The sequence below is a fragment of the Trichosurus vulpecula genome, chromosome 1 (genome assembly GCF_011100635.1).
Source record: "Trichosurus vulpecula isolate mTriVul1 chromosome 1, mTriVul1.pri, whole genome shotgun sequence".
Classification (NCBI taxonomy): domain Eukaryota; kingdom Metazoa; phylum Chordata; class Mammalia; order Diprotodontia; family Phalangeridae; genus Trichosurus; species Trichosurus vulpecula.
In genome coordinates, this window is record NC_050573.1 from 37,363,170 (window position 1) to 37,375,606 (window position 12,437).

General features: G+C 45.1%; 1 protein-coding gene across 2 annotated transcripts in view; it reads right to left on the reverse strand.

The window, feature by feature from the left end:
* Positions 1-11,458, reverse strand: part of ABCB9 (ATP binding cassette subfamily B member 9) — a 47,293-nt gene extending 35,835 nt beyond the window's left edge. The window contains exons 1-2 of one of the 2 annotated variants that reach the window (XM_036745756.1): positions 11,404-11,458; positions 9,773-10,471 (exon numbers count right to left, since the gene is read on the reverse strand). In XM_036745756.1, the coding sequence (XP_036601651.1) occupies positions 9,773-10,373 (601 nt within the window). In that variant the 5' untranslated portion in view covers positions 10,374-10,471; positions 11,404-11,458. Of the gene's footprint in view, positions 1-9,772; positions 10,472-11,403 lie in introns of those variants that run through there. The other variant, XM_036745764.1, reaches the window with a different exon arrangement.
* Positions 11,459-12,437: the final 979 nt, after the last annotated feature.

Genomic DNA, 12,437 nt, shown 5'->3' on the forward strand with positions numbered 1-12,437 from the left:
AGAGGGTGTCTGGTTAAGACAGTGACGAGAAAGTCTGCCACAGAACTGAGCTCACCTGCATAACCCCTGCAATATCTGGGGGGAAAACAGATAGAGAGCTTTGATTAAAAAAAGAAAAAGAGAAGGTAGGGAACAAAGAGAACTCACTTGGAGTCTGGAAGATCTGGATTCAAATCCTACTTCCAACACTTACTAGCAGTGTAAATCTGGCTATAAGCCTTTAGGCTGTTTCCAAGAACTGCAGGTAGCACAATGCCTGGAACACAGAAGGTGCTTAATAAATGCTGGTGAGCTTGGTTATCTACTAAGGCATCAGCAAGCATTTATTAAGCACTTACTGTGCTCCAGGCACTGTGCTAACTGCTAGGGATACAAAGAAAGGCAAAAGACAGTCTCTGCTCTCCAGGAGCTTTTGGTCTAATGAGGGAGACGACATGAAAAACAACCAGGTAGAACAAGATTTATACAGGATAAATTGGAAATATGGAACAGGGGGAGGCCCTAGAATGCAGGGGAACTAGGAGAGGCTTCTGGCAGAAGCAGGAACTTTGGCTGGGGCTTGAAGGAGGCCAGGGAAGGCAGAAGGTGGAGCAGAGCAGGGAGAGCCTTCCCAGCATGGAGCAAAGTCAGAGAATGCTCACCATCTAGAGATGGAGGGTCATGTTCGAGGGATGGCCAGAAGGCTGCTGCCATTGGATCCCGGAGTATGTAGAGAGGAGCAGAAGGTGGAGAAGTCTGGAAAGGTTGGAAGGGGCCAGGTTATGGAGGGCTTCAAAAGCCAAACAGCATTTTATAGTTGATCCTGAAGGTCAAGGGGAGCCACTGGAGTTGCATGAATGGGGGGTGGGGTTGATGTGGTCAGACTTGGGCTTTACGAAGCTCAATCTGACAGATGAGTGGAGGCAAGTATAAGACTGGAAATGTAGAGGGGACCAGGTCATGAAGGGCTTTAAAAGTCACGATGGACAGGGCCAGCCGTAGACCGTTATTAAATGCTTGTTAACTGATTATCTACCAGGTCACCAAGGGGTTGGAGGCAGCTTTGGTGGAAGGGTTCCCCACCCTGGGAGGTCCCCACACAGCCGCAATCAAAGCTTTTTTGAGCATTCCCGTGTAAGAGGGCTTCGCTCCCAGATGACAGCCATTCCTGGAGAATTTGGCCTGGTTTGAACATCTATCTTCGTGGGGGGGATGACAGAGTAGCTGGGTCTCCCTCAATGATGCCCCCAAGAGTCACGGTGAGGAGTCAGCCCAAAGTGTTCCTGATCAGAGCGGACTAGAGTTAGTTATAAAGGGAGATAGACGCTGCCACCAGGGGCAGGGGCGAGTGCTTAGGAGCCTGGTCCTACCCCAGGCTGGAGAATGGTGGAACTCTTCCTGGAATGCTCCCTCTTTACCTCCCCCTTCTAGAATCCTTCTGAGCCTCAGTTTCCTCATCTGTGAAATGGGGATAATAATGGACCCTACCTCCCAGGGTTGTGAGGATGCAGTGAGATAACATACGTAAAAAAGCGCTGCGATGTGAGGGGCTGTATCACCTATCTCTTCCCCTGTTTTATCCACCTTCTCCTGTGGAACTTGAGGGCAGCCACAGCTCTTCCTTCATCCTGAGGGTGGCCACAGCTCTTCCTTCCTGTCTCTGTCCTCCCAGTGTCCAGCACATGGTAAGGACCTCATGAATGATGGCTGGATTAGACCATGGGCTTCTTTACTTCCTTGGAGGCAGTCTGGGCCAATGGAGAGAGTATAGGATTTGAAGACTGAGGGCTGGGGTCCAAATTGGCCTGTCATTTACCACCCATGACATGCTGGAGAGGTCACTCCCCTCTCTGGGCCTCATCTATAAAAGGATGGGGTTGGAACAGAGGGACTCTGGGGCCTCCTCCAGGCCTAGATCCGTGACCCTGGGGTCCTTCCGGGCTCAGCTCAGATGACATCTCCTCCAAGAAGTCTTCCTGGATTTCTCTAGGTTGTTAGTCCTCTCTCCCCATCCTCAATTTTACTTTGTATTTCTTGATCTGTGCACAACTGGTATCCCCTAGTAGAATGTAAGCTCCTTCAGGGCAGGCAAGGGCGGTTTCATTTTTCTCTGTGTCCCCAAAACCTAGTATAGTTACCGGCATACAGTAGGTAATTAACAACTATTTACTGAATAACTGAATCTGATATTTATTGGTGGTGGCCCAGCCCTTCATAGATGCCTAGTACAGTTACCAGCATACAGCAGGTAATTAGCAACTATTTGCTGAATAACTGAATCTGATATTTATTGGTGGTGGCCCAGCTCTTCATAGATGCCTAGTACAGTTACCAGCATACAGCAGGTAATTAGCAACTATTTGCTGAATAACTGAATCTGATATTTATTGGTGGTGGCCCAGCTCTTCATAGATGCCTAGTACAGTTACCAGCATACAGTAGGTAATTAACAACTATTTACTGAATAACTGAATCTGATAGTTATTGGTGGTGGCCCAGCCCTTCATAAATGCCCAGTATAGTTACCAGCATACAGTAGGTAATTAACAACTATTTACTGAATAACTGAATCTGATAGTTATTGGTGGTGGCCCAGCCCTTCATAAATGCCCAGTATAGTTACCAGCATACAGTAGGTAATTAACAACTATTTACTGAATAACTGAATCTGATAGTTATTGGTGGTGGCCCAGCCCTTCATAAATGCCCAGTATAGTTACCAGCATACAGTAGGTAATTAACAACTATTTACTGAATAACTGAATCTGATATTCATTGATGGTGGCCCAGCCCTTCATAAAGGCCTCCCGAAAAGCCTAGGTCTTTGCTGGGCTCCATCTTGTTTCACTCCTACAAGACTTCATCTACCCCACAGGTTCTAGGCTCAAAGATCTAGAGCATGAAGACATCTTGAAGGCGGTCAGGTCTAATAAGGGGCAAAGCAGACATTTAAACCCAGGTCCTCTGACTGCAGTCAGGGAGCAGAGGAGAAGGCAGAAGGCTTGTAGTTAAGATGGCAACATGAGAGGTTGTCACAGAGCCCAGCTGTTCCATATAAACCCCAGCAAACACCTGAAAAGGACCCCAGAGAGAAGTGCAGTGCAGTGCTCCTCAATGCCACCGTGCTAACTTGGAGCCCCAATCTGCAACCCGAGAATTTAAGCGCTTCAAGAGCAGGGATTATTTCATTCTTTGTCTTTGTAACCTCAGCACAATGCCTGGCACATAGTAGGTACTTAATTAATGCTTGTTGAAACACTGTAATGAGAGGAAGGAGCCAAGGGGGTGGAGTGGCAGGAAGTGGGACAACCTCACCAACTCTCCCCCATCCCCGTCCCTAACAAACTCCTCCAAAAAGACTGAATTCTGACAGGGAAACTCAAGAAAAAGACACAGTGAGTCATTTTCCCAACCCAGGTCATCATAGGGAGACAGACAGAAGTCTGCAGACATTGGGGTTGGGGCATGATCAGGAGAACTCCAGCCCAAGCCCAAGGAGAAGCTATCCACTGGTCCCAGGTCCATCATGGGGCACTGGGGCAGGAATATTTGCCAAGTGATAGCCGTGTTGCCCACCACCTAGTACGGGACCTCAGATCTAAGGTGGGCTAAGGAGGATACTTGCACCCAGGGGTGGCACTCTATGGCAAGGAACAGTAGCAATCTCTAGGTGGGGTACTGAGAGAGAAGTGGGTTCAGAAGCAAGCAGGGGCATGCCTTGGCCCCAGGAGCAGAGCAGGGTCTCTAATCCAACTTCCAGCCCAGTCTGAAGCCTGCAGAGAAATAACAAGAACAGGAATCTTGGGCCAAAAGAGAGTCTACAATTCTACCACTTTGAACTAACAGCTTTCCAGCTGGCTGATAAGGGCAGGGACCAGAAGCACCTACTCTAACTCAGGCCCAAACCTATGTCAGAACTTACAGAACCTCATACCTGGGGGCAACAATCAGACTTTTCCGTGGATCAGACAACTTTGGGACCACAGAAAGCTTGCAGGTCCCCAGCCTGTCACTGAGGTCCCAGAATAACACAACAAACATTTAACAACCCAAGAAAGCAGCAACAGAACCAGCCCAGATCTTCCTTTCAAAAGTGCTGCAGAACCCAGCCCTAACATCAAGTCAGGAAGCAGGCTGGAAGAAAGGAAAAAAAAAAAAAGGATTCCACCATAATGGTAGCAGGGACACTCAAGACACAAACCCAGAGGAAGAGAATAACTCCAGAACATCCACGAGCTAAGCCTCAGAGGAAAACACAGCTTAGGAACAAACTTAAACACAATTCCTGGAAGAGATCAAGCAAGAGTTTAAAAAAAGAGTCAAAAAGTATTTTTGTCAATGAAATAAGAATATGAGGGGGAAAACTGGAAAAGAAATGAGAGCTATGAAAGAATTAAAAAAGGAAATTAACAATGTGGCAAAACTTTGTCAAAGCAACAAATTCCTTGAAAATTAAAATGAGGGGGACAGAGCCAGGATGGTGGAGAAAAGTCAATAACTCTCCTGAGCTCTCCCCAAAACCCCTCTGAACACCTTTAAATAACATCATAAAACAATTCCTGGAGCAGCAGAACCCATAAAAGGACAAGGTGAAATAATTTTCCAGCCAAAGACAACTTAGAAGGTCAGCAGGAAAGGTCCACCACACTTGGGTGAGAGTGAAGCACAGGACAACACAGGCTGCGCCAGCGCAGAGCAGGTCTTGGAAACCACTGAATTAGCAGCGGCTGCTTCTGGAGTTCTCCGTCCACAGATGGTGAGGGGGTCAAACAACTGATCAGAAGGAGATTACAGGGGTCTCTTTGCTAGCACCAAGGCAGGACTCTGTTGCCTTGCCCATACTTGGATCTTTGGGTCACAGTCCTGGGGAGGAAGAGGTCTAGCACACCAGAGCTTGTGGCCACAGTGCAGCAGGGGCCCTCCTCACAGTTCTAGGGTAGAAAAGAGTGCTTATGGTCACTCGCAGATCAGACCACAGGCTAATAGAGAGTAGAGTAAACACACTGTCTTCAGATCATACCACCTTGGAAGATCAGAAACTTAAAGGTCTCTAGAAGTAACTGAAAATAGCTGCCCCAAACCCATGAAGCTTGGGACACTGTGCCCTTCACCCTGGAAGCAGAGCCCTACTTTAATGAAAAGCTAAAAGTCAATTGATAAGCTGGGAAAATGAGCAAACAGAAAAAAAATTCTGACCATAGAAAGTTACTATGGTGACAAGGAAGATTAAAACACACACTCAGAAGATGATAACAAAGTCAAAGCTCCTACATCAAAAGCCTCCCAGAAAATATGAATTGGTTTCAGGCCATAGAAGAGTTCAAAAAGGATTTTGAAAATCAATTAAGAGAAGTAGAGGAAAAAACGGGAAGAGAAATGAGAGTGATGCAAGAAAATCATGAAAAAAGAGTCAATAGCTTGGTAAAGGAGACACAAAAAAATGCTGAAAAAAATAACACCTTAAAAAACAGACTAGGTCAAATAGTAAAAGAGATGCAAAAAGCCAATGAGGAGAAGAATGCCTTAAAAAGAAGAATTGCCCAAATGGAAAAAGAGGCATAAAAATTCACTGAAGAAAATATTCCTTAAAAATTAGAATTGAGCAAATGGAAGCTAACGACTTTATGAGAACTCAAGAAATAATAAAACAAAACCAAAAGAATGAAAAAAAATAGAAGACAATGTGAAATACCTCAACGGAAAAAGAACTGACCTGGAAAATAGATCCAGGAGAGATAATTTAAAATTATTGGACTACCTGGAAGCCATGATCAAAAAAAGAGCCTAGACATCATCATTCAAGAGATTATCAAGGAAAACTGCCCTGATGTTCTAGAACCAGAGAGCAAAATAAAAATTGAAAGAATCCACTGATCACCTCCTGAAAGAGATCCCAAAATGAAAACTGCCAGGAATATTATAGCCAAATTACAGACCTCCCAGATCAAAGAGAAAATATTACAAGCAGCCAGAGAGAAACAATTCAAGAATCATGGAGCCACAGTCAGGATAATACACAATTTAGCAGCTTCTACATTATAGGATCAGAGGGCTTAGAACATGATATTCTGGAGGGCAAAGGAGCTAGAATGCAAACCAAGAATCACCTACCCAGTAAAACTGAGTATAATCCTTCAGGGGGAAAAGTGGCGTTTCAATGAAATAGAAGACTTTCAAGCATTCTTGATGAAAATACCAGAACTGAACAGAATTTGACTTTCAAATATAAGACTCGAGAAAAGCATAAAAAGGTAAATAGGAAAGGAAAATCACAAGGGGTTTAATAAGGTTAAACTGTTTACATTCCTACATGTGAAGATGATACTTGTAACTCATAAGAACTTTCTCACTATTATGACAGTTAGAAAGAGTATAGATAGACAGAAGGCACAGGTGATAGCTTAAAAAAAATAAAATTAAGGGGTGAGAGATACTTGGATAAAAGTATGGAATAACTTATCTTACATAAAAGAAGCAAGAAAAAGCTCTTACAGTACAGAAGAAGAAGGGAAAGGTGAAGGGAGTGAGTGAACCTTAATCTCATCAGAGCTGGCTCAAAGAGGGAATAACATACACACTTAATTGGGTATAGAAATCTATCTTACTCTAGGAAAATAAGAGGGGAAGAGGATGAGAGAAAGGGGAGTGGGGTGGCAGAAGGGAGGGCAGACTGGGGAAAAGAGTAGTCAGAATCAAAACACTTTTGTAAGGAGAGAGAGAATAGAACAAAATCAGGGGGGAATAGGATGGAGGGAAATATAGTTAGCAATAGTAATTGTGGAAAAAAAGTTTGAAGCTAATTTCTGATAAAGGTGTTATTTCTTAAACATATACAGAACTGAGTCAACTTTATAAAAACAAAAGATATGAACAGTTTTCAGATGAAATAATCAAAGCTATCTATAGCCATATGAAAAAATGCCCTAATTCACTATTGATTGGAGAAATGCAAATTAAAACATTAGATAGGCTTATAGGACAGAGAAGGAAAATGACAAATGATGAAGGGGATGTGGGGAAAATGGGGCATTAATGCACTGTTGGTAGAATTGTGAACTGATTCAACCTCTCTGTAGAGCACATTGAAACTATGTCCAAAGGGCTATAAAGCCATGCAATATCACTACTAGGTCTGTATCCCAAAAGAGACAAAAAACAAAAAGGAAAAGGACCTATATGTATAAGAATATCTATAGCAGCTCTTTTCTGGTGGCAAAGAATTAGAAATTGAGGGGATGCCCATCAATTGGGGAATGGCTGAACAAAATGATTATGATGGAATACTATTGTCCTATAAGAAATGATGAGCAAGATGCTCTCAGAAAAACTTGGAAAGACTTATATGAACTGATGCAAAGTGAAATGTACTGTGTACAAAGTAACAGCAATATTGTAATGTGACCAGCTATGAATGCCTTAGCTATTCTCAGCAATAAAACAATCCAAGACAATCCTGAAGGACTTGCGATGAAAAATGCTGTCCATCCCCAGAGAGAGAACTGAAGTATCTGAATGCAGATCGAAACATACTTTTTTAAACTTTATTTTTCTTGAGGATTTCTTTTTTTTAATCTATATTTTCTTTCACAACATGACTAAAATGGAAATGTTTTGCATGACTATACATGTATAACCTATACTGAACTGCTTGCTTTCTCAATTAGGGGTTGAGGAGGGAACAAAGGAGAAAATTTGGAATTCAAAGTTTTTAAAATGGATGTTTAAAATTATTTTTAGATGTAACTGGGGAAAAATAAAATACTAAATGAAAATCAGAATGGACCAAATAGAAGCCAATAACTATACAAGACAAGATATATTAAAACCAAGTCAAAAGGCTGAAAAAAAATATAAGGTATCTCATAGCAAAGACAACTGACCTGAAAAACAGATCAAGGAGAGAAAATATTTAACAATGATTGGACTTTCTGAATGTCATGACCAAAAAAATAAGATCTTGGACATGATATATCAAGAAATCTTAAAAATAAAACAGTGCAGACTTCTTAACCGAGGGCAAAGTAGAAATAGAATCTACCAATCACCTCCTGAATGAAACCCCCAAATGAAAACTCCCAGGATCATCATAGCTCAAACCCAGAACTCCAGGTCAAAGAAAAATACTGCAAGCAGCCAGGAAGAAAGAATTCACATACTGAGGATCATAGGAGTCAGTCAGGATCACACAAGATTTAGCAGCTACAACTTTTAAGAAACAGTGAGCTTAGAATACGTAATTCCAGAAAGCAAAGGATCTGGGCTTACAGCCAAGAATAACTTTCCCAGAAAAACTCAGTACAATACAACAGGAGGGAAAATGGATCTTTAATGAATTAGAGGACTTTCAAGCATCCCTGATGACCACAGCTGCAGAGAAACTTTGAAGTTTAAACAAAAGAGTCAAGAGAAATATAAAAAGACAAACATGAGTGAGCATTCATAAGGGACTAAACAAGGCCAAACTGTTTACATTCAAATATGAGGAGACGACACATGTGTCCCTTCTGATCCTTATTATCATGTGGGATCACATCTTGTCTGGGAGTAATTACATCTTGGTGACCTTAAGAGAAGAAGGGAAAGGGAGAAGAAGAAGAAGAAGAAGAAGAAGGAGAAGAAGGAGAAGGAGGAGAAGGAGGAGAAGAAGAAGAAGAAGAAGAAGGAGAAGGAGAAGAAGAAGGAGGAGAAGAAGAAGAAGAAGAAGAAGAAGAAGAAGGAGAAGGAGAAGAAGGAGGAGGAGAAGAAGGAGGAGAAGAAGGAGGAGAAGAAGGAGGAGAAGAAGATTAGGAAAATTTATCCCATGATATCATGGTTCAAACAAACAAGGAGGAGGAGGGTGGGGTGGGAAGTGGCTGACACTTGAACCTCACTCTTATCTGAAATGGTCAAAGGAGGGAAGAATATACGCATACACACACACACACAGAAGGGTAGAGAAACACATTTCACTCAACAAGGAAATTGGAGGGAAAGGGGAGAGGATAAAAGGGGAAATTGGAAGGAGGAGTCTATTATGGTAGGGACTAATTCTACGCAGAACAACTCTAATTAGGGATATACAAAAATATTTGTAGTAGCTCTGCTGGTAGAGGCAGACAATTTGGAACTGAGAGGAATGCTTATAAGAGCTGGAAGTACTGAAGTGAGCAGAGCCAGGAACAGTTATACAATATACAATGTGAAGTATGGTTAAGACAATAACTTCCTTGAAACAAAGGATTAGGCCGATCAGCATAACAACCACCAGGATTCCAGAGGACTAATGATGAAACACGCTCCTCACCTCCTGATAGAGAGGTGAAGGACTCAGAGTGCAGAATGAGACAAATTTTTCTGGTCATGGTCAATTTGTTTTGCTTGATAATACATGTTGGTAACAGGTATTTTGTTTTTCTTTATCATTTGGAGGGGAAGGGAGGGGAGAGGAATAGAGAGAAGGTAGATTTTTGCTGATTGAAAAAATAAAAATAGAATTTTTGAAAAAGAGACACTATAAAGATGAAAATTTTGAAAGATTCAAGAACTCTGATCAATGCAATGAACCACCATACAGGATTCCAGAGGACTCATCATGAAGTGTGCTGCCCCACTCCTGGCAGAATGGGGATGGACTCAGGGTACAGAACAACATGTCTGGAGGTGGCCGATGAGGAAATGGTTTTGCTCGACTGCATATTTTCTTAGAAGGATTTTATTTTCTCTCTCCAATGAGGAGGAGCACCCAGTTGGACTCCTGCTTTTGGCTGCACCCCATCCCTTGCACCCCAGCATGCCCCCATCCTCTCTTACTCACCAAGAGCTGCCACCACCAAGAAAAAGGAGGCAACCACCAAGAAGGCCAGGTCAGGCTTAGTGTAGGACAGCAGTTTCTGCAGCGTGGCCCCCGATGCCTCCTCCTCCTTTGGCTGCCCCTCTGTTGGGTAGCCCACGCCCTCGCTTGGTGCCCCTGGCTCCAGTGCCCTGTGGCCCGGACGCACAGTGGACAGCAGCCACCAGAGGAAGAACGTGGCCCCGATGGAGGCATAGGTCCAGACAAAGAGGCCCCAGAACCAGGGGTCCCGGATGGGCTTGCGTACCTCAGAGAAGAGGAGCATTTTCACCATGGTGTAAATGCCCACGAAGAGGCACACCAGGGTGATGAAGGTCCAGGAGGCCCCAAGCCGCCGAGGGCCCAAGGCGCTGTTCTTGGCCACGCCAATGGTGGCCCCCAGAAGCAGGCAGCTCCGGTACAGGCAGGCAGCCCAGAGGTCCAGCACCGAGTTGAAGATGTTGAAGTCTCTCAGATCCTGCAACATGCCCCGGTCTCGATGACTGAAGGCATAGAGCACTGTAGTGATGCTCACGTCCACACTCATGAAGGCCACTGTGATGGCCACAGCCTTCCAGGCCCTCATCCTGCCGAGCAGAGGGGGCAAGGAAGGGGCCTAGCAAGGGACCAGATCTTTAGCTCAGAGCAGATGGGTTCATCGCTTCTGGGTGAACATTGGGGTACCTGGAAGCCAAGAATATGATGTCAGAGGATGGAGAGATGATGTGGGGGAAGGGGACTAAGGTTTCCCATCTAAATCCCTGAGTCAGCCCTCATCTGGTGAGGATTTTGAGCTCTCAATCTGGAGTCAGAAGACCATAAAACTTAAGAGCTGGGGTGGGGGTCTCTGAGGCCATTTTGGCCAGCCCCCTCATTTCACAGAGGAGGAAATTGAGGCCCACAGAGGTTATGGGATCACAGACATAGGACCTCAGAGACAATGCAGTCCAACCCTCTCACTTTAGAGTCCATCAGACAGTTAACGAGCACTCATCAGCACTTCGTGTGCCAGGCACCCCTGCAAAGAGCTAAGGATACCAAAAAAAAAAAATCTCCAAACTGACTTCAAGGAGCCCACACTCTAATAAGTGAGACGACACCCTTGATCTATACCGATGGGAAACTGGGGCCCAGAGAGGCCATGGAAGAGACCTCAGAAAAAATCTAATCCTCCTCCATTTTACAGATAAGGGAACTGAGGCCCAGAGAGGGGTCATGCAGGACTCTGAACCCAGGTCCTCTCAGAGTCCAGACGTGTTTCCCCTCAGGTGGGTCCGTTCCCCTTTCTGAGCCTCATTTCCTCATCTGTGAGATGTTGGGTTTGACCTGGATTGGTCTCTGAAGGGCCTATGAGCTCTCCACTCCCTCTCCCCACCCAGGAGGCTGTTCAGGTTAGTCAGTATCAGAGCCAGGATTCAAACCCAGGTCCCTGGGTATGAATCTCATGCTGCTTTCCCTGTAGCACTCCCTGAACCACGCTGGGGGAGGGAGGTTGGCAGCCAATGATAAGATACACCAGGGTTACCAGCTACTCTCCCCCTTCCAACTCTCCCAGGGAGGGAGAGGAACCCCAAGCACTTATCCTCCCCCCAGAAGTGTCTAGAAACTTCACTTACCGCCCGTGTGACCTTGGACAAGTCACTTAACTCCTCTGGGCCTCAGTTTCCTCACCTGTAAAAGGAGGAGGTTGGACTATGACCTCATGACCTCCTCCTCCTCCAATCCCCACCCTCTGCACCTCTCCCCCACCCCTCTAAGTCACCTAGAGCCAAAGTCTTCCCCCATTTCACCCTAGTGGGGAGCTGCCTTCAGGGTGGGGGGGAGGCTCCATCCACCCACAAGTGTGGTTCAGAGCACCCCCTGCAGGGAGGCTCTGGTGGCAGGGGAGGGGGAAGCTCTAAGGGCGACCCAGGAAATTGTCCTGACCAATTGGGGCTTGGCACCAGGCTGGCAGTGGGGGGCTCTGCCATTGAGTTCTCATTTAAAAAGAAGGAGGTAGCCCCCAGCAGCATGGGATATGCATTGACTAAGCACCCATGCATGCACGGAGAGCTGCTTCTGTCCCCAGCTCACTAATGGGTGGGCTGTGAAAATCTGGACTCATCCCTTCTCTCATCTAGATCTCAGTTTCCCTCCCCTGAAAAATGAAGGAGAAAAGCCTGAAGCTCTGCCTGGAGGGACTATTCATTTCAGAATCAGCTACATGGTGCAATGTGTGGAGTCAAGGAAGACCTGAGTTCAAATCCAGCCTCAGACACTTAGTGTCTGTGAGCCTGGGCAAGTCACTTAACCTCACTTTGCCCCAGTTTCTTATCTGTGAAATGGGGACACTGATAGTGCCCACCTCCCAAGGCTATTGTGCAGATCAAATGAGATGATATTTGTAAAGCACTTTGTAGACCTCAAGGCGCTCTATAAATGCATCGCAAGGAATCCCAGAGGCCACCGAGCCCAACCCAGACCGTCCTGTCTTGAATCTCCGCTGCTGCCTTGCTATTGTATTTGCAGCACAGTGTCTGGCCCCTGGCACTCAGGAAATGCCTTTTTCATGTTTTTACCAAATAAGTGAAATCCAAGTGCATTTAACAAGTATATTTCTTGATGGGGGGCTGGGGAGAACAGACTCATTCAGCGGAAGGGCCCTCAGAAG